General features: G+C 38.0%; 1 protein-coding gene across 18 annotated transcripts in view; it reads right to left on the bottom strand.

The window, feature by feature from the left end:
- Csnk1g3 (casein kinase 1 gamma 3) overlaps positions 1-23,511 on the bottom strand; it is a 91,998-nt gene that overhangs the window by 61,393 nt on the left and 7,094 nt on the right. For 12 of the 18 annotated variants that reach the window (XM_076555253.1, XM_076555258.1, XM_076555256.1 and 9 more), the window contains exon 2: positions 6,130-6,555. In XM_076555253.1, coding sequence (XP_076411368.1) covers positions 6,130-6,307 — 178 coding nt within the window. In that variant the 5' untranslated portion in view covers positions 6,308-6,555. Of the gene's footprint in view, positions 1-6,129; positions 6,556-11,450; positions 11,581-15,723; positions 15,793-23,511 lie in introns of those variants that run through there. The other 6 variants (XM_076555254.1, XM_076555268.1, XM_076555271.1 and 3 more) reach the window with 3 other exon arrangements.

Here is a 23,511-nt window from a genome sequence, read left to right as displayed (position 1 = left end):
TACAACACCTCCAATTTCCAGGAATGTAATATGTCCCGGAATCTTCTTCCTTCTTCTGTTTGGCTACTGGAAAGGAGTAGCAGCTAGTAAGATCACAGTACAGACACTAAAGCCCCACACTGAACATACAGGATACAGATACCCCGAGTGTTCTCCCTCTGGTCTGGGTTTTGTGAAGAAAACAAAATAATTTGATTTTAAAAAACTGTATTTGGGGATTTTTAAATTCATTGTCATAGCATCACTGTCAATTTTTAAATTTTTACATTTATTTCTTTATGGGAGGGGGCGGGGGCAGGCATGCATGTTCCATGGAGTACATGTAGTGGTCAGAGGATAATTTGCAGAAGTTAGTCTGACTTGTCGTCATGTGGATACCAAGGATTAGACTTAGGTCATCGGGCTTGGTGACAAGTGCCTTTGTGCACTAAGCCATCTTGCCAGCCCCATCATCTACTCTTTAATTTTACATTTTCAAGTGTTTCGGAAATTTTTTGCAGAAGAAAAGTCAATAAACATAAAAATGATGAATTTACCCAAATCTTTACATAATGGAGAATAAGGCTTATGGAACTTTCAACACTGTAATTTTCAAGAACAAACATCAAAATAAGGAGTTGTGAGCCATTCAGAAATAAGAGGAAAAAAACAAAAATAAGAGAAGTTATAAACTCCTGTGGAAACTTATGTCGAAAGGTACTGTATCTTATTTCAGATATGGTAATTCATGAAGTTATTTCTGACTTTTGTTTTAATGTAATGCCAATCAGACACAGCCAAAAGGAAACAGAAGAGAAACTCGGGAAACTAAAATGAATTATATTCACAAGTCTGAAAGCATCACACAGAAAGCCAGAGAGTAGCCACTCTCAACCTGTGGGTCGTGATCTCTTTGGGAGTGGTTAAACAATCCTTTCATGGGGTCACCTAAGACCACTGGAAAACACAGATATTTATATTACAATTCGTAACAGTAGAAAAATTACAGATATGAAGTAGTAACGGAAATAAATTTATGCAGAACTATAGTAAACACTGCAGCGTTAGTTAGGAAGGTTGAGAACCACTGCCATGAAGGACTGCAGAAGCACCCTGTTTGAGTTAGTGGCAGAAGACAAGAAGGTAAGGAAAGCCGGGCGTTGGTGGCGCACGCCTTTAATCTCAGCACTCAGGAGGCAGAGTCAGGTGGATCTCTGTGAGTTCGAGGCCAGCCTGGGCTACCAAGTCAGCTCCAGGAAAGGCGCAAAGCTACACAGAGAAACCCTGTCTCAAAAAAAAAAAAAAAAAGAAGGTAAGGAAAGCTGACGCAAAGGCCTTTATTATAGAGTTTGGGGGAAGACAGGACAAGGTAAACAGATTTGGACTGATGTTTCTCCATAGTTCCAATGACCTTTGGGTGGAGGGCTGGTCTCTAATAGCACAGCACAGAATACTGTCCTTGGACTTATAGGCGGATAAAGACAGTAAAGCTGGAGACTGGATAATTCCCATACACAAGGCATGCCCCTACTAAGTCTCTGGTAATTGCTCTTTTCCTAAGAACTGATCAACTCTAGGAGGCACAGGTTCTCCCCAAACAAAATGGTTTTTTGCTTTTGTTTGTTTGTTTGTTTAAGATGTCCAAAGAAGTCTTCTGGGTATTTCAGAGGACTTGAGTTCAACTCCCAGCACCCACACGGCAGCTTACAACCATCTATTACTCCAATCCAGTAGATTGAACACCCTCTTCTAACCACCACAGGACTGCACATACATGGTGCACAGACATACATACAGGCAAAACACCCACACAAAATAGAGGGTGGTGAGGAAGAAGAAGCCTCGGCACTGACACTTGATAAAATAAAAGCCAAGACAATGCACAATAAGCTTTTACTTCAAGAGAAAACAACCTCACCAGACACTGAGGCTATAGAAACTCTTGGATTGTTAGACACAGGGCTCTCGCCTGCCCCTCCTCTATACAACACCAAGTAAAGACTGCTAGCGCCAGAGGGATCTGACGTACCTCATCTTTCAATTTAGCCTAATTCATTCAATAAATTGGTGCTGGTATCAAAAATTAGTTCAGAGAAGCTTAATGTTGCAGTGAGCTTGCTGTAAGTAAAGTCAGTGGCTGAAACAAGTGAAATCAGTCACTGCTGAGTATGACTCCCCCAAGTCTTAAGGCTCAGAGAACATGGAGGAAGAGGGGCAGAAGGAACCAAGAGCCTCATAACTGGGAAAAGTGCTATGAAATGCTGTTTTCTAATGACATGACTACTCCACTCATAACCTCCCAGCACCTGAGGTTGTCTTCACAAGACCTGCACAAGACTGCAGCCATCAACATTAGCGCATGATGGGAGGGGCTCCTGAGGTGCCACCCTAGCAGTCTAGGATAAGGAAAAGTAACTTTCTTCAGTGAGCTGTATCCACCACTAAGTTGGTCGTGCTCTGGTGATGATCTCCCCACACAGACACAGGCAAGGCAAGGCGGTCCTAATTAAACTCAGTAGGGGCATGTTCTAAAAGTCAAAACCTGACAGTAGGAGGGAGACTGCTGGGAAGAGTACAGAGGCACTTGGAAAGGACCTAAGAGGTGTGTGGGGATCAAAATCCATCACATATATGCATGAAATTGTTAAAGAATTGTAATGATTTTTAAAAGATGTCCAAAGATCATAACATACAAAAAATGCTTTAAATACACAATATAATCCTATTATTTTGGCTAGCTATGGTTGAAGTATGTGGTATGTTTCAAAAATAGTTCTAGGGATCCTGAATTGTTGTTTAAACTTGAAATCTATCTACCAACAGTCAAAAAACTCAAGTTTTACTGCCAACCCATGAAGATAAAAGAAAACAACAAATAAATCAACCTATTATTTAAAATAAAAATGTCTAACATGTTGATTTAAATAAAATTTAAATAATGTTTACAAGCTTGTTTGGTTTTTAATCTCAGTCCTTTTTTGAAAAACTAATAACCTGTAAGAACAGTTTCCAGCAGGGGACAGCATTGTATCTCCTTGGGGCAACTACACATGGGGTGGGGCTGGGGTTTCCTTGAGTTCTATGTAAGGTTACAATAGCAGGGTATCAAAGAGGTCTCAAGTATTTAATGTGCCCTACAATATAAGAGACTGCTTTCTACAAAAACAAAAAACTGTCCAGCCTAAAACTGAGCATCCTTGTTGAAAATAAGCATCTTTGCTAAAAAGCACTTACCTATGAAAGGTAAACCTCATATTCTTTCTTGCTCAAATGCCACACACACACACACACACACACACACACACACACACACACATTAGTATAGAAAATCAAATGTTCGGGATGTTTTTATTAATATGACTTTAATAAAAATACTTTAAAGATCCAAAGCAGGATTGGAGAGATGGCTCAGCAGTCAAGAGCACTGATTGCTCTTCCAGAGAACCCAGGTTCAATTCCCAGCACTCATATGGCAGCTCACAACCATCTGTAACTCTAGTCTCAGGATCTGACACCCTCTTCTAGCCTCTGTAAGCACTAAAAGTACTGTGCACATGGTACTCACATACATATGCAGGAAAAATACCCACACACATAGAATAAAATAAAGATTAATTTAAAAAAATTTAGAAAGAATCCAAACTAACTTTTAAAAAGTAATGCTTATAATAACTTTTCTAAACAAAGAAACCACGGAGGGCTTCGAAAAGAAAGAGACCCCTCAGTAGTCTCTGAATAAGAAAAATTAAAATGACTAACTTAGCTCTGTATGTTTATGTATATGGATATTAGTGCATATATGTAAAATACTTAGATATCCATAAAACAATGACATGTATAGAAAGAGAAGAGGTATTTATTTGCTGGATATGGAAACACTCCCTCCTGGGGAGGGGAATGAAGCATGAAGCTCAGGAAGTAAATGATCTTCTAAACCCTAGAGAGCTGAAGCTTCCAAAGATTCACAAGGCCTCTCCCCAAGGTTAAGTTTATGGAAGCAATAAACAGCTGCTTAAAGAAAAGGCTCTTCCACCCATGGGGTTGTGAAAAGGACACTCTCCCCACCTGTCAAGCTGTCTGTAAGTCAGGCAGATCTCCAGAAGTGCAACTTTTCCTGAGCTGGCACCCATACAGGGTGGGCTTTTTAGTGAGGCAGCTGCCTTTGAGGCATACCGGCCTCTCACGTAGACTACTGAAATTAACGTCCGTAAACTCATTGGTTTACCAAGCTTGATTTTGATAGAATCATGTCTTTGCAGGAAAAGTCTCATATGTTATTATAGTACACTAACTTGACTTTAAGATACACATATATTTAATATATTTAAATAAATACATAAGTATTTTACACATAAATACAACACACTTAGATTCTACATAATCACTTGATTGAATAAGATTAGAGATACTAAACCTGCACATCGTTTTTATTTTTGCTCACTCACAAATGTAAAGAAAGGAATGCTCCACAATATACATTATAAGTTCATGAGACACTATGTCTCATATTGTTCTGGTTAAGTTGGCCCACTAGATTTGTTCTTTATGAATATATACACACACAGAGTGTATATTTAAGAATAGTTATTTCTAAATTATGTGGAAAACTGTAATAAAAACAATCAAAGCCTATACAGATATTGTGTTAGTCCTTTATATTATACTTTAAATTTAATATTTATAATAGCCTAGAAAGTGATTCATGAACTTTTTCAGTATATGATCAATGTTAAGAATTGGATGATCTAAAAATTTGACAGAAAGTAAATAATCTAGTTTCTCTAACTCCCAAGTAAGAATACTATCTTGGAAAAATAGGCCATTAAATATTTGTCCTTTCAAACATTTTAGTCCCTACTAAATGCAAAGAAATTTGCCAACTACATCATTTATAGCTATGTACAAAGAATGTCACTAGCTTTTATTAGCTTGCTTCTTCATTCATTCATATTTAATGTACATTAGCAACACAAAACAAATGAAATAGAAGAGACACTACAAGCAGGGTGTTTTACAAGATGATAAGAGATAGCTCAGTAGAAACATACAAATCATTCTATGTTAAACAACTGATGGGACCCAGTGAAAACTGTGAAGTCTTTTTCTCCCCTCAAGTTTACAGTCTTGGTCTAGTGATGCAAGCCTTAATGTACCTTAATACTGATTCCTGTGACACCATGCCACATTCCATGTTTCTTTTCAATGGAGACAGAGTCTCTACTCCACTAGGACTAAGAAGACTGAAATCTCACATCTCTATCTGTCACTGAACCGCTCTATGGCATTCAGCAAGTGCCTTCCCTGTGGAGCCTCAGGTTCCTGAAGTGGACAGTTAGGAGCTTCAGGAAGCCCAGCATTTCCCACACTGTTACAGATACTTGAGATCCTTGTTAAAGAAATGACCCTGAATCTTAGCCTAGGCACAGTAGGGCAAAGGAAAGAGGAGAATGGTGCAGAGAAAGAAGCTATTATAATAAGTAAAAGTTAATTTTACATAGTATCTTAACTTTTGACTTTAAGCCACATATATGATTCTAAAGTGATCAGTTACTAAATGTTTTGAAATATAAAAATGGAACCTAAATATCCACCCAAAATACACTATACAACAGACTTCCTGGAAGCTATGGCCTTTGTATGGGTGTTTTGCCTGCATATACATGCATACATTCATACATATGTACATACATACATATGTACATACGTACATACGTCTGTGTACTATGCACTTGAGCCTGACGCTCAGAAAGGTCAGAAGGCACAGGATCCCTTTAAACTGGAGTTACAAGTGGTTGTCAGCTGCCACATGGTACTAGGAATCAAACCTGGGTGCTCTGAAAGAGCAAGTGCCACAGGCCATGGCCTTTTAAATTTACTTTTTCTTGTTTTCTCACATTCTTAAGAAATAAGAATAATCTCAAACAAATAGACATCTAGATACTAGGGAATTCCTTACAAATCAAAGCACAAATAACTAAGAAATTTCCAACATCTGCATTCTTTATAACCAGCACTTTGAGAAACCATGGTCAACTAAAGCCCCCAATGTGTACACTGGAAGAACTTAACAACTAAAACAAGAAAGTAGCTTTACAAGTATATTTGGTTAAAAAATGCTCTTCACATTATGTAATAAAGAAACAATCTTACCTAATCGTAATTCTCCAAAATTGCCACATCCAATTTTTTTCCCAACTCTAAAGTTAGGTCCAACCATTAAAACTCCAGATGACGAAGACCCAGTTCCTCGAGTGCTGTGCCCTGATCGACCACTGGGTCGTGCCATTCTATCATCTGATTTGTCCTTGTCTTTCTTTTTACTATCCATATCAAGTTTGCGGTACTCCACTTTGAATTCTTTAATCAAGACGAGCACAATGAAATGGGGTACTGTAAGAGTAGGTGCATCACTAGGTAACAGTACCCGATGAGCAACGTTAGCATTCAGACTTCAGCGGATAGACAGTCAACTGATGCGTGTTCATCCCATTCGGACAACTCTTCACAGTTGTCTTCTCAGCAAAGTATGTCTTCAAAATTATCTTCTCGGTGATACAAGCTGATGTTGATAGAGAGCTGTAACATTACAAAGAGAAAACTGTCAACAAAGATAACACGCATATTTAGGAAAGTGAATGACAAAAGCTTAGGTTACCTGTTGAGGTCCCTAAAATCAAAGCACAGTAGACTCTTAAATCTACCATTACTTTGTATGTCTATACTTTAAGACCAAACACCACAAAAAACAAATTCAACTTTTTAAAAAAAATGTGTATTTGTGTGTCCATGTGTGGTGCATGTGTATAGATGTTTATATGACCATGAGCATGTGGACACACGTATGTACATGTATGTATGAAGGCCAGAGGTAGCAATCAGGTATTTTACCAGCTTTTGTCGCTTTGCTAAAACATCATAATCAAAATCAGCTTATAGAAGAGTTTATTTTGGCCACAGTGGCAAGGAAGGCAAGACATCAGGTGGCTCACACAGAAGTTGAGAGATCATATTTCAATACAAGTAGCAAGCAGAGAAAGCAAATTGTAAGCGGGGTAAGACTGAAAATGTAAGCCTACCCCAGTGACACACTTGCTCCAGCAACGCTAGACCTCCAAAGAATTCTGGAACCTCTCCAAACAGCACCACCAATTGGGGAACAAGTGTTCAAATATATGTGCCTACGGGGGCCATTCGTATTTAAGTCACCACAGGTGTCTTTCCTTAATCACTCTCCACTTCTTTCTTTTCCTTTTTTCTTTTCTTTTTTTTTTTTGGGGGGGGGGGGTTTACTAACCTAGTTAGAGTTCACTGGCTAGGCTGGCAGGACAGCAAGCTCCAAGGGCCCGCCTGCCTGTGCCCCTTTCCAGTGACAAGTTTACAGAGGCACACATCATCATGCCCGCCTTCTTCCATGAGCACTGGGATCCAAACTCGGGTCCCCATGCTTGTGCAGGAGCTACTTTTCCACCCGAGGCAGCTCCCTGTCCCCCACAAACACAAAACTTAAAAATCAGAGATCTGGTTGTTTTAAAACAACAAAGGAGCCGGGTGGTGGTGGCGCACGCCTTTAATCCCAGCACTCGGGAGGCAGAGCCAGGAGGATCTCTGTGAGTTCGAGGCCAGCCTGGGCTACCAAGTGAGTTCCAGGAAAAGGCGCAAAGCTACACAGAGAAACCCTGTCTCGAAAAACCAAAAAAAATAAATAAATAAATAAAAATAAAAAATAAAAATAAAAAAAAAAACAACAAAGGAAAAAAGTCCTGAGTGTGTCATAAAACAATCTACACTGGTTAGCCTAGACATCCCAATTTAAAGTTACTGCAATTAGAAAAAGGAGTACTCAAAAAAGTCTGGGAAATTAATACAGCGATTCTATTTAAAAGCGGAAAAACACATTTCAAAAACACATTAAAAAAAACATTTAAATCTTAACTATTTTCTTCACTCCTGTATACTTAATTTTTAGACTTTTCAAAAGTATATTTTCATTTCAAAAGTATCTTCTCATTTACTCAAATATTTATTATTCTTTATATATAGGAAAGAGTCACAAAACTGATAATACAAAAACATAGTCTTCATATCTCTCAAGGAAAATAATTTTTATGTAACACTCAAACTAAGTCTTTAAAGAAGTAATTTCACAAGGCTAAGAGATGTTGAAGAAGACAGGTATAAAAGTTTCTTTTAGAGGCAGGGTTTTATTTTGTACCACAGTCTGGTTTCAGACTTACAATCTTCCTGACTCAGACTCCCAAGTTCTAACATTACAGCTATATACCACCATGCCTAGCTACATGTACTGAATTTTCCAAAATACAGATGAAAACACTAAAGCATTAAAAAAAAATGTTGGGGACTTTTCAAAGAGCAATCACACACTTCCTTTAGAAATTGCAGGTAGCAAATGCATGTGACCTCTGTGGGCGATCTGGCAGCTGTATCACATCTAAACACTCCAAGTGGGCTTCCGTTCCTTGCAATAACAGTGTCAAGCTGGGCTGTGGTAACATATGCCTGCAATGCCCTTACTGGGCTACATAATGAAATAAGGAAGGAGAACAGAACACCTCAAAATGTAACTTGTAAAAATATCTATAAAATCAACACAACCCCAAGCAACTAACTGGTCAGTGAGTTTAGTTTTCTAAACTGATAAGACCATTCCTAAAGTTGATGTGGAAATGCAGAATCTAGAATAAACAATTTCAAATCACAAAAACAACCTGATGCCAAAAGCTTACTAGGGAGCTACAGTAATCAAGATAATGTGGAGCTACTCCAGAACAGGTAAAGGCAACAGCAGACTCCAAAACAGCCACACAGATGGTCAGCTGTTTTCCACTAAGGCACCAAGTTGATTCCAAAGTGACATGGGTCACAATAACCATATATCTGTGTGAAAAAAAAAAATGAACCTGCTTCCACCCATGAAAGAATAATATGTAATGAATCATATGTCTAAACACAAAAACTGTAGAACCATAATGGGAAATAGCTTTGCAAGCTTATGATATATAAAAGAAAAATAAGATTAAAAGTTAATAAATAGAACTAAACAGAAACACCAAAAATTAAGGGAAATTAGTGCATAGTTTTATGAATATGCATTAATATACAATTAAATAATAAGCTTTATTTTTATGTGAAAATACTGAATATATTTTCCACAAAGAATGTAAGCAAATAGTCAATAAATATATGCAGTCTTGCTTATCATAACCATGGAAATACAAATTAAAACCATAAAAATATCATTTCATACTCATAAGTATGGCAAAACTTTAAAAGACTATCAATAACAATGCTAGCAGAAATTAAGAACAAATAGACTTGTCATTAATTTCTGGTACAAGTATAAAATAGTTGACAGTTTCTTATAAAGTTAAATGTATACTTATCCTATGACCTATCAATAAAACAATGTATTCAGACAGATCTGTCACCAATTCTTATTGTAACCTTATTTATATTAACCAAAACTGGACACAAACCAAGTATTCTCAACAGAAGAATAAACATTCATATAACAGGATACTATCTGAATCACAAGTAGCTCAAAAGACATCAGGCACAAATGAGTTATAGTCATTGAAATCCTAGAACCAGCAGAACTAAACTACAGGAATAGAAATCAGCCATGGTTTACCAGGTGGAGGATAGTTCACTAGAAAATATCGTGGAAGAACTTCCTCATGGATGTGTACGTATGTGCTGTACCTTCATTAAGGTACAGTATAGGCAGCTATACATTTGCCAATGCATAAAACTACACTGAAAACCTGCACATGGTGTTATATGTACACTGCACCTCAAATTAGGGGTTTTAAAATAATAGCTGGGCTGATTGAATGGCTCAGAGGCTAAAGGCATAGTGCTTCAACCCCCCAAAACTGTCCTCTGTCCTCCACACATGCACACATGCATGCACACAAATATACATAAATAATTTAAAATAAATATTAAAAAACGATGCCTATTCATGAAACAAAAACTTAGCACAATATCTCAAAGCATATCCCCCTTATTTTTACATAAAGCTTATCTTAAGATGCAGCTCTCTTAAATAGTTAATGAACTGTTAACTATTAACTAATATAGTAGCAATATTTTTAAAACTTTTAAAATAAAATTCCTTCTCTGCTTTTTTTCCATTTAGAAAAAAATTTATTTTCTTTGGAAATTTTTTGTATTTTCGATGTATAGCTTTTCATTTATGTTTAAATAGTGAGCTATCCAAAACCATACTGTACATATAAGAAACCAAATAATCCACAAATGAAGTAAAAATGTTCCACGGATATTTACACATTTCTCCCTCCTCAGCCTGTTTGCCTTCCCAGAGGTAAGCACTCCTCTCAGTTTACTGACCTGGAAGGGGTTGGGGACTTCTTAATCTGAAATCCATGACCTCTCCAGCATTTTTCTGACGGAAGAACCCATAGTTTTCAATGATGACACAATCTTTAAGGAGGAATGAACAACTAACAAGGTACACTTCCATTTCCTCACTGAACTGTTGTATAAACACACACCTTCTTGGAAACAGGGCTGGTTGTAGCTCTTTCATAAAGTACTTGCCTTCCACATGCAAGTGGAACCTGGGACCTGAGCCCCAGCCCCAGCACTTGAAAACTAGATAAATAAATCTCACAAACAATTTGTCTAAATACTAACACCAGTGGTTGAAAATTCAACTATGTTTTTTTAAAAATCTAGAACAGTTTCAATAGACATACTATCAAAGGCCTAAAAAATATTTAAGTCAGAAAATGAGGAAGAAATATTACATACTGTTCAGTTTAGCACCCACACAAAGCGAATTTATTTCTGCATTTCCTAGTAGTCGATCACAAAGCACAAATGTGACTAGATATGATTCGCTGTGTTCAATTAAATTCCAGTTACTTTAAAAAAATAGCTAAGGAAAGAACTGTAGTGTGTAGTGTGTGGTGTGTAGTGCTGTAGTGCTGTCGTGTGTGGTGTGTAGTGTGTAGTAGTGCTGTACTATAGCTACAGATATTATCGAGAGTGAGACTATGAATGTGTTTAGAGAAACAGTCAACTCAAGGGATACAAGGAACATGACTAAACAGTAGATCGTAAAGATTAGGCATCGTAACTACTGAGGTGTGTCACAGAAACACACCCTGTTCACAATTTTTCATAACACAAAATCTTTATAATGCCTGAGGATACTGTAATTTTTCTAACAGCTGTTTCCCCTTTAACTGAAATCCTAATCTTTCTACTAAACTTAGTAAACATAGTTAGCTACATGAATGCGTGTAAGTGGTAACAAAATGTATGTTAAAAGACAGGGAACTAGCCAAAAGGGTGCTTTTTCAATTGTCTTTAAGAAGGAGCAAATATGAATAATCAATTGTCTTATTTTCATGAACAGCTTCAATTGTGATATACTGACATCCACTAATAAAAGAGCTTCTCCATCTGGAGAACACTAGTATTACCTGACTGTGTGTAGACACACAGGGACTGGTATACTCTAATTTGACAATCACTGATAAATCTTCAAAACAGAAAATCAGATTTTCTAATCTGCATGGTTCAATCATTTAAGACCTTACACAGAGGGCTGACCTAGATAAAACAGAGAAACAGTCTTAGAATGTATCTGTGTAGTTACATTCCACCTCCTATGCCAAATAGACACCCATGAGAAGTTCTAGATTTTTAAAATAATTTAACATTATACTAACTTTCAAAATATTGTTGTAGTTTTTTAAAAAAGGAAAAGAACTAGTCCATGCACCTCTAATAAACATTAAAATTTACAAGCACAAAACTGTAACAAAAAGTTAATATCAAATTTTATATTCAAATCTTATTTGTGACAGTGTTACTTCCCCACAGGTTTGTTACATGAAATAAAAAAATTATATACATGTATTTATATAAGCAACACTAAACAGACCCACTAGGTTGTATGTATTGTGTGTATATATGTATGAATATAAAAATAATAAAGACGAGACCTTGAATTTGAAAGGAGTAGAGGGGACATAGAGGGAGTTGGAGAGGGTGAAAATGATGAAAAGTATTCATGTATAAAATTCTCAAAAAGTACAAAGTTAAAACTATGTATTTATTACAAAAAGGCTCGTTTGGGGTATCAATGTCTCTATGAAAAACTGTCTCAGAATATGCGTCTTCAAGCCTCTCTGAAATGTAAATGAACGGAGACATTTGCAATGTGATGGCTGGCCACTACATCACATGCTGTTAGCAGCAAGTGTCCCAGTTCCTGGGGTCTGGCATTACTCCAACCGCAATTGTCTACAAAAAGAATAAACACTTATTTTTAAAGTTAAATCATTAGCTGTAATGTCAAAAATATGGACATCAGTTTCTTTAATTACACACTACAAAAATTGCCTCAAATGACTTAGAACCTATCATCTAAAATAACTTAGTATTTCTGAAACTTGATTTCAATGATGCCCCTGTACATTCCTATGAAGATGATCCAGGACTGTCTAGCCTTTGAAACTTACCACCTAAAAGAGGGGAAAATGCAAAAAAGAAAAGAAAAAGGAAGGAAGGGAGGGAGGGAGGGAGGGAGGGAGGGAGGGAGGGAAATTTAAAAGAAAAAAGAGATTACTAACTGGTTTTTATATTCTCTCAACTATGGATGAGGTAGGATCCACCTAACTAACTTCGTGGGTCTTAAACAGCAGTTATTTAAAATGACACTGTCTATTAGAAAAGAAAATGGAGTGCACATCTGTAATAAGGAAAATCATATTGTTTTTGTTGTTATTGCTTGTTTTGTTTTGAGAAAGGGTCTGTCTACATAGCCCTGGCTGTCCTGGAACTCACTGGTTTAGACTAGGCTAACCTCAAACTCAGAGACCCACTAGTCTCTGCCTCCCAAGTGCTGGGATCAAAGGCATGAGCAAACATGCCTGGCCCAAAAATCATGTTTAATGAGACTTTCAGTTCTATAATGAACGGTGTGCGTGTGCGCGCGCGCGCACACGCACGCACGCGCGCTCTCGAGAAAGAAAAAGGGGGACTGATCTTAGGTAAAATACATTTCTATAGATTGTGGTCAAAAATATTCCTACAATTAAAACTAATATATAACAAGAGGAATGCCAAATCATAGCACATTATAATTAGGTACAATGAAGGCAATTTTTAAGTAAGAATCTATCAAATTCTAAACTTCCTCAGAAGAGGAAAATTTGTAAGTCTAATTAAAAGAATTTTCTAGCCATCTAGATCTGACTATTCTCAAGTAAGTAGACACCATGATAGGTATAGTTTGAACATGTCCCCAAGGGCTCACATGCTGAAAACTGGGTCCCCAAAGTGATACTAAAAGATAGTGTGATTTTTTTAAGCAGTCCTAGAAAAAAATCAGACCTAGACGGTCATCAAGATAAACCCTTGGAAGTAATTTAGTTCCCAAGTGTCATAAAAGAGCTTCCCCTACCCTCTGTTTTCCTGTCTCACCATGTGACGTCTCTATCCACAACCATAAGAACACCCAAAATGAATTTCTTCACCAGAACAAGCCAATGTCATCTGCATGCCCTTAAATCTCTAGAACTATGAGCTAAATCAACTTCTATTGGAGGAGGGAGGGTGAAGCATAAATATGAGCATATAGTTTCTGTGTGATCACGTTTATGCATGTGTGTATGCATACATGTGCACACATGTGGCAAGTTGTGGCTGTCTTCCTCAATTGTTTTCTACCTTATCTTTTTAAGATGGGTTCCCTCTCTGAAACTAGTACTGACTGACTTGAGCAGCTAGTCAGCACATTCCAGAAATCCAGCTGTCTCCACTGTTCCCCAGCAATAGACTTAGGGATGTATGCAACAACCACATCTGGATCTCTTGCAAGAATCTGGGGAATATGAACTCATGATCTTATGGTTGCACAGCAGACACTTTGCCAATGAGCCATCTCATCAGGCCAACTTCCTTTCTTTATAAAAGCATTCAACTTCAAGTTTTCAGAATGCTAACAGAAAGCAGACCAATACACCACGATGTGAGAGTGTAGAAGTCCACACAGTGTCTTTTGTTTTCAATTTCACAAGTGGATTTGTTTTTTATATTTATTTATGTGTATGTTTATGTGTGTGTGCTACATATGTGTAGGTGTCTGCAGAGGCCAGAAGAGGGTGATGGATTTCCTGGAGCTAGAATTAGAGTGTGTGAGACACCTGACATGGGTGCTGGGAACCAGACTCAGGTCCTCTAAAAGAAGAACAAGTGCTCTTAACTTCTTAACTACTGAACCATCTCTCCAGCCCCTCATAAGTGAGTATGAACACCCATACATCTTTCCTGAAGCCCACATGTCTCAACTGTCAGCAGAACTGGAAACTACCCAGTCTTCTAAGCACATACTATCTACATACAGAGAACTGCGGATCAGACTCATAGTCTGACCATTTAAGAATTGTCTTTCCAGGTAAGATGGTGAGAGGGAAGCCCTCTGGCTGATTACAGTTTGGAAATGAAACAGGAATATTTTATCACTCCATCAACTACTTCTCCAGTCCCAGAACTGACCTGCCTAACCCTCCAACAAACCTCTTCTACCATGGAACCCTCTGAATTACAGTAACAACTAGTCTGGCAAGATACACCCAGGGGTACAACAGTAGGAACAACCTCATGAGTGTAACCTGCTGCTTTCCAATTGGTTTCCAGGCCTGCTCTAGAAAACTCATGCCTAGTACCATAAATCTGACTCTGAACCCATGACTCCAGAGCTCACAGGCCCCTGCGTTGAATTTATTACTATTATTCTGCTAAAGAGACACAGTATCAAAGTGTCCCCAGAACTCATCTTTCTGCAGCCCTCAAACCTCACTGGGGAAGTTTCTTTGTGCAGTAGGCAGTGGCAAGCACAAAACTCAACTAATCAGAGGAAAGACAGTGTCAGCAGAGCACTCAGGCAGAAGTAGGAAGTGCATACCACACTCCTCCTCACACCCCAAAGGCTCAGGGACCGTCAAGGAAGAGGGGAAGAAAGGTTCTAAGAACCAGAGGTGAGGAGGTAGGCGTGAAAGTGCCTTTGGAACATAACAAGGACCACTGCACTGCGAACTCACAGCAGCTGTGTCTGCAGGCGTGAGACTGTAAGGTCAAGCCAGTCGGCATACTACAGAGAGGGAGGAGGAGTTCATGAGCCTCCTCTGTAACTGAAGAGCTACTGCCAACTGCTAGGGGAGGGAGAGCCAGTTTTCTTAAGGGTGTGGCCCTGGTAGGTGACCCACACTCCAGTAGATGGCCCCACACCCATGAGTACATGAGCAGCACAAACTGAACTTGGTGAGTTATTAAAAAAGAAAGAGGACATAAAATTGGAAGGGGCTGAGGAGATGGATATGGGGGAGTCAAGCAGAAGGGTTGGGGTGAATATTATCCGTACTTCCATGACCTACAACTTTTCCAGTATACCTTTTATAGTCATTAAAAAAATCATTACTTCTGTTCATCAGGAAAGTCAAAAAAATTCTTTACTTCTGTTCATCAAAATCAAACATCTGATTCACAATGTTTTATCAGGTTAGTGCAAATACAGAATAATCAAACACTGAACCACTGTTCCTAGGAAAGATACATTTAAGGTTTTTTCCAGACTCTTTCGTGACAAAAGTTCAATCAACCAACTAATATACCAACTTATTTTATGTATGTTTCTGTTTTAAAGCACTTTACAACATTACACTTATATCTGCACCTGAACTAACTTACTTATTTTGTCCACAACACACCAGTTTTCCTGTGCTTAGGAACATCATTCAGCACTTCAGCAGTAGGTCTGGGGTCATTTTAAACAAAATCACAAAAGGAAAAAGGAAAGGAAAGGACTCATTATGAAAAGCAAAACCAGGAGACTGAGTCACCTTATTTAACCTCAGCTGGGAACACACACTGACTCGATCAAAGTTTTTTCTACTTTTTGTATGCTCCTGTTTGTGACTCACTGGAACAGCAGCAGGAGTATTAATTTTCAGGTTACAAATAAATGCTAGCACTTAGGAAAATTTGCAAATATGGAATCCTCAAATAGTCAAAAAAGGGGGGGGGTAAAATTCTCCTCTAATTGATGAAAATCTTCTCATTGAAAGTATTCCACCTCATGCTGGGAAGATGGTTCAGTCACACAAGCAAGGAGTTGAGTTCAGATCTCCAGCACGCAAATAAAAAGCTAAACACTGCATCTGTTTGCATCTATAATCCTAGGCTGAGGCAGGAGGATCTTAAACTGTAGACCAACCTGGGCTACACAGTGAGAGAAACATTGAAACATTGGCTTTATAAAAAAAAAAAAAGTATTCCAGGGCTGGAGAGCGCTGGGGGGGGGGGGGAGGTAAGTGCTTGCTCTGTAAGTACACGGAGCTAAATTTAAGCCCCAGTACAGTCTTTGAACTAAACCAGGAATGATACCATGCACCCACAATCCTAGCACTAGGGAGGCGAAGACAGGAAGATCCCTAGGGCTTGCTGACCAGCCAGTCTAGCCAAACCCTGAGAGCCAGCTTCAGTGAGAAACACTCTCTCAAAAACAAAATGGAGAACAAGTAAGGAAGGGACCAGATGTCAGTCTCTGGCCTACACACACACACACACACACACACACACACACTCATACCTTCATCTAATAAATGAATAAGGAACAAGAATTAACAAGAATAAGGAATAAGTCACCATTATATGACTCCTGGTGAATATAATGAAACTAAACAAAAATGAGGAATGATTGTTAATATCATAAGAAGAATGTTCAAATCTTTCCAATAGAAGCAAAGCATCGGAAACTGAATCCAATCAAACCTCTGCATTTCACTGTCCATGTTAAGGAAGCATAGAGAACAATGTTATTTAGTATCGAGATACTCCAATTTGTTAATCTGATGTCCTCAAAAGCAGAAGTAATGCTACTCAACTTTTCTTCCCAATAATAGAACACATTAAAAACTGTTCCAAAGAATAATCAATGATCAATGAAAATGTTCTTAGAAGCCGGGCGGTGGTGGCGCACGCCTTTAATCCCAGCACTTGGGAGGCAGAGCCAGGCGGATCTCTGTGAGTTCGAGGCCAGCCTGGTCTACCAAGTGAGCTCCAGGAAAGGCGCAAAGCTACACAGAGAAACCCTGTCTCGAAAAACCAAAAAAAAAAAAAAAAAAAAAAAAGAAAGAAAATGTTCTTAGAAATTTGGGAGTATTAATTCACATAGCCGATTCTTTTCTGAATAAAGGGATAGAATGCTGACCATAAAGCTGTAAGGCAATTTATAGTTCCAAGACACAATATGAGAAATAAAATAATATCTCATTAATCAAAGGTCTTTAATACTGCAATTCTGACTCTCCAAAATGCTACAATCCAAAAAGAAAAAAGGGAAAAAAAAAAAAAAGCCGGGCTTAGAAAGTCTGGATCTATAAATCCCAGCACTATGACAGGATGAATAGGAGCTTTACGAGTTCAAGGACACCTGGTTAACTTCGTTAGTGAGCCCCTGCCTCAAAATACAAATAAAAAGAGGGCAAGGGATATGGCTCAATAGTGGAGCACTTGCTTACATGTACACTGCCCCATATTCAATCCCCAGTACTTAAAAGACACCGCGAAAGGTAACAACATACATATACTACCTTATTTAAACAATAAAAGCTCTTAAATGTTACTTTCTTTTAAATAATTCTAATAAGCTTACTCTAGAAATAAATGTTTAAAGTAAAAGCTGGAGGGCTAGAAAAATGGCTCAGGACGTAAGACTGCCTGCTGCATAAGCATGAGGCCCTGAGTCTGAACTCCAGACCCACATAAAAAGCTGGTTGGTGACTTCACGTGCCTGTAACCCCAGTCAGTGTTGTGGGAGGTACAGATGGGATAGTTTCAGGTTCAGAGAAACCTTGTCTTAAAAAAATAATATTTAGAATGATAGGACCTACCCATCTATGAGAGCATAAGTGCATGCTCATACACACATGTAATTTTTAAAATGCTTATCTTCCCAATAGAAAGATGAAATAATCTATTTATCCAACAAATGCACAGCCATTAGAGGCCTATTATAGGCCAAACATGGAAACAAAGAAATTAAATAAGACATGTCCAGTTTTTGACAGGGTGCTTAAACAGGCAGCAATATAATGTGTACCATGTACTACAACAAAGGTCCAGTGCTTTCTGAACACATGCCAAGTGTACAGAACCACACCCTAAGTTCTAGGTCTTGTATTTAAGTAGAGAAGTCGGCTATCTACAAGGCTCAACATGCTCACTCCAGGATATACACCTTCAAACACCTGGTGTCTTGGTACACCCAAAAACACAGGTAACAAAACACATGACAGCAGTGTTCACTGACCCATACCCTTCAGAATGAAGAGAGAGCAAGAAGAACATATACACAGAACACCATACCTCACAATCAGTGCCATTCCCCGACAGCAAGTGCCTACAAGACTTTTAAATGCAGATTTGTTTCTTTATAGCAAAAAAAATTCTGATACAGAATGTCATAATTTTAAGTTTCTTGAGGAGCATTATTTTGAGGGAGGAATGAGAAGATTACAAGAAAGAAGGAGGGAAAATCAAGCTAACCAAGAAGACAAGGATTAGAAAGCAAGGGGAGCTAATATAGGTATAAAGATATTTACAGCAGTGACTTAAAAACAAATTAAGGAAGTTCAAGGAACTAAAACAGACATTACAACCACACCCTTGACTCTGTCATTAAGGGGGGCTGGGGCAGAGTCAAAATGTATAAAAAAGAGGACGGCTTTGCAGCTGCTCTGACGTGAAGCTATCGTGGGCAATACCCTTGATATATTCCTGGAGACTAAAGAGAAAGCACCTGAACATTCAGCTAAGCCCAGACTTAACCAGTTCCATACTGAGCATCCTAACTACACTAGGCTTCTGGGACCTCAGTCAGGCCCAAGATCCAGGGTTAGCTACTCGGTAAGGAGAGGACTAAAGAAAGCAGGAAAAAGTGGACATGCAGTCAGGAGAGGGACTCCCAATAACTGTTAAAGAAACTGATTCAGATTAAAGTAAAGTCCTTTTGATGAGCATAAACTTACAAGAAAGAAAACAAAAAATATTAACTTGCATCTACTGAAACTATCCAGGGAAGTAATATACAAACACTCCTAGTAAGTAGTTTCTGTTAAGAAGCAGATGCAAATCCATCCAAGTCCACACAACTCCTTTCAAAGTTCTTGCTTGCAGTCACCTTTTTTAGTTTTCAGAAAGTCTCAGGATTTTTGACAGGTAATACAGAGTCTGCACACACCCCAGTAAGGACTGGATAACACATTTACAAAGAAAAAAAAAAATCACACATTTGCCAAGTCTATAATGAAACCTACAAATACATAAAATAAGGAAGTAAGAATAACATTTTAGGATGAGGGATATACCTCAGCTGGCAGATTGCTTGCCTACCATGCACAAGACCCTGGATTGGCTCCTGAATACTGAAAAAAAAAAAAAAAAAAAAAAAAAAACACCTAAAGGGCCAGCCAGACTGCTCATCATACAATGGATCCTGTCATGACGAAATGGCAAACTGAACTGGATCTCCAGACTCACAAAGGCTAGAAGGAAAGAACTAACAGAGTTGTCCCCTGTGTTCCACACACATCATAGCACATGCATAAACACCACACAATCAATCATACACACACACACACACACACACCATATACACAATTTAAAAATTTTTAAGAATACTAATGATAACATCTCAGAACAGATTTTGAATTTTTAAAACAAGTCAATCCATGCCAAAAAATAAATTAGTATTTTAGAACATTTTGTATAGTAAAATTATTAATAACAAACTGTAGTCCTGGAAAAGTGCTCATTACTCTATTGCGTGTCGACTTTACCATGGTACTGTATTATTTTGCTGAACTAAAAATAATCTCCAAAAGTCACTCATAACTCATAAATAACATGCTCTCCAAATCCTATGTATGCAATGTTAAAAGCTCTCTACCATAAATTCTTAAATATCAGGATAGTTTTTAGAAATCTAATCCTTATAATTTATAGAATAATAGCAAAAACTTGTCACCATGCTGTGTGTGTGTGTGTGTGTGTGTGTGTGTGTGTGATTTGGAACCAAATTGAATGCATAAAATGGCTTGTTCCCTTGCTGGGCAGTGGTGGCACACACCTTTAATCCTAAGCACTCAGGAGGCAGAGGCAAGTGGATTTCTGAATTCAAGGCCAGCCTGGTCTACATAGTGAGTTCCAGGACAACCAGGGCTACACAGAGAAGCCCTGGCTGTCCTGAAAAACCAAAAAAAAAAGAAAAAGAAAAAAAGAAAAGGCTTGCTCCCATTCTGTCAGTCCAGAAGTGCTCTAACAAGTAAGGCTACTCCTGAGCCAAAAGTTAGCATCAAATGAGACACAAAAAAGGACTTCAAGTAGTCATCAATGACAAAAGGATCCCATACACACCTATTATTATCACAGTGTATTAATGTGTATACATTTCCTAACTATACTCAATATAGACAATACAATATAAATATACTACTACTGAAATAAAACTATTTCTACTGAAGAAAACTCAGAGGTACTTGTTAGCCATGATACACAAGAGAACGAGGAAGTACAGTCTACTACATGACCACTGAAGTCTCTTCTGTCCCCAAGGAGACTCCTGTCACTTTGGCACTTAGCAACTAAGAAAAGAAATTCAAAGTTTTGCAGTCTGGGTTATACATTAAGATTCTGTCTCAAAAACTTAAAAAAAAAAAAAAGAAAAAGAAAAAGAAAAAAGAAAGAAAAAAACTACAAAAAACCAATGATTTTGTAAATATGATTAATATAACATAAAATGAGCAACTTTTAATTAGCAAGCATTCTTTAAAGATCATTTTAGAGATGTATTTATATTACTTAATTCTTGATACTTCCAAAGGTACTCCCTAGTTGCTGCTGTAATTTCATCTTGATAAATTTCCCTTTAAAAAGCTTTACAGGCTATCTTAAATGTTCTAGCTTTGATGCTATGCTTACCAAAAATTACTATTGTGATATAAATATGCCTCACCAAGGAAGCTGGGTCCGATGCTCTGAGAAGTCACTTTTTTAACTTGATCCTCTGGGTAATAGCTGTGTGTGTGTGTGTGTGTGTGTGTGTGTGTGTGTGTGTGTGTGTGTGTGTTTGTGTGTGTGTGTGTGTGTGTTTATTTTGGTCATTCTATAGACCAGGTTGGCCACAAACTCATGGCAATCCACCGGAAGTGGTCTCCTGAGCACTGGGACTGTAGGTCCATGACCCACCATGCCCTTCCCATGCATTTCTTTTAGCATCTTCACACCTCATCCCCACTTAAATGATAGCATGAAGTCACTGGTTTTTAATGGTAAAAGGTGTATAAAGAAAGGAGGAAATCAGTTCTTTTCGACCTTGCAGCCAACTGGAATAGCCTATAGAAATCCAAAACATGCCAACACTCTGGCTCAACCACCACATTCAAATATAAACTAGTTGGGTAACATCCTATGAAAATGTTAGCAGGGATCTGGGCTGAGAGCCACTGATAGAAAATGTTCTCCAGGGCCCTTTCTCTCTGCGCATCCCCTAACAAAGTGTTAGCACTTCACTGTCAGGTCTATAAACGTAATCTTGTAAACAGACTTCTCTGCTCTTACCATGGGGAAGCAGGGAGATTATATGGAATAAGATTCATTTTCACTTATTTGACTTTTTTTGTGTTTTGTGTTTTGTTTTGTTTTTGTTTTTTTGAGACAGGGTTTTCTGAGACATCCCTGGCTGTCCTGGAACTCACTCTGTAGACCAGGCTGGCCTCAAACTCAGAGATCCACCTGCCTCTGCCTCCCAAGTACTGGGATTAAAGGTGTGCACCACCACTGCCCAACCATTTATTTAATTTTTCTCATCCTAAATACTCACAAATTATTTTTGCAGTCTTCAAAAAAACTTTTATAAGTACAGTATTAAAATAATTAGCAAAGCATACAATACATATTTCATTTAATCAACTAACTTTCAACAGATCAGAAAATATACAAAAGAATAGCTTTTTAAACAGGCAACATTCTAATACCTTCTAAACAACAAGAATTTATAGAATCTCAATTATATATAGATATTTTAGCCACAATATACCTTGATATTCGCATGCTAGAAAAGAAATCAGAAAACAATCTACCATATGCTTCAATGAAAATTGGTATCACAAGATTCCATGTCTTGAAGAATTAGATTTAGTAAGTATTTCGGGTAATATTACTTTCAGATTCCAGGAATGAATACAAAATAATGCTTTATAAACCTTTGTACCAACAAATGCCACCTACCCAACAACTAATGCCTAGTAGTTACACCTGCATATTGGTGCCAGGCAATCCCTGATTACAATTTCATTATAAGGACATCATGGGCAGATGTTTACACAGCATAAGCCATACATAAGACCAGTGGAACAGAATGAATGTTCTCTCTTCTCCATTACTTTACCAAACATAGTTGCCTACCTTATGAATATGCAGTATTCATTGCTAGAGTAAGTATTTCAAAGAAATAGAAAATAAACATGACACAGACTGGGTGTAAGGGAAAAAAGCATTTTCACTTCCCTTTTCACAAAGGAAATTCTGAACATAATCTTAACTCTAAATATATCACATTCTAATACACTGTCTAGTACTCTTGTAAAAACAAATCTAAAAAAATATATAACGCAATCCTTTCAAAATACTGAGAAAGCTCTTACTTCTCCAAAGTACATTTACACCCCAAGTTCTCACATCGCATGGCCAATTTTAACTTGAAACTGCAGAGGTCTATGAGATGGCCCAGTGAGTAACGTCCTCGCTGCATGAGCGTGAGGACCTGCACTCAGATACCCAGCCCTCGTGTGGAACTGCTAGGCACGGCAGCAGCACACGCCTGTAATCCTGGCACAGGGTGCTGATGGAGAGGACATGACACACATAGGCAGACCCCAGGGCTCCCAGACAACCAGTGGAGCTGAAATAGCAAGCTCCAGGTCCAGTGACAGACACGGTGGAGAGGAAGGTACCTGAAGTTGATTGAACTCTAGCCTGTACAAGCACACTTCCAGGCAAGTGCACTCACACACACATACACATGTGAATATATACAGACACATACACTCACACACACACACACTCTCACACACAACTCAAAACTTGAAGAGAATCACAAAGTATATACCAATACATTTAAGGAACATTTATTTCATGGTATTACATGATGGCAGTAAAATTATGTGTAAAAATACCTAAGCTGGCAGAAAACATTCCTCACTAGAAATCTATTCTCTTTACTCAAAAAACAAACAAACAAACAAAAAGACATTTTTTGGATGAAGGAATGCACAGACATACTGGAAATTCAAGTACAGAAAAATACTAAAAAGAGAAAAATAAAAATAATTCTAAACAACATCACTTATAAATAACTTCCATTAACATTCTTCTGGGAGATAACTAGTAAATATATGAACACATGTACGTATCTGT

The sequence above is a fragment of the Peromyscus maniculatus genome, chromosome 19, assembly GCF_049852395.1.
Source record: "Peromyscus maniculatus bairdii isolate BWxNUB_F1_BW_parent chromosome 19, HU_Pman_BW_mat_3.1, whole genome shotgun sequence".
NCBI classification, from domain to species: domain Eukaryota; kingdom Metazoa; phylum Chordata; class Mammalia; order Rodentia; family Cricetidae; genus Peromyscus; species Peromyscus maniculatus.
This window is presented reverse-complemented; position numbering and strand designations above follow the sequence as displayed.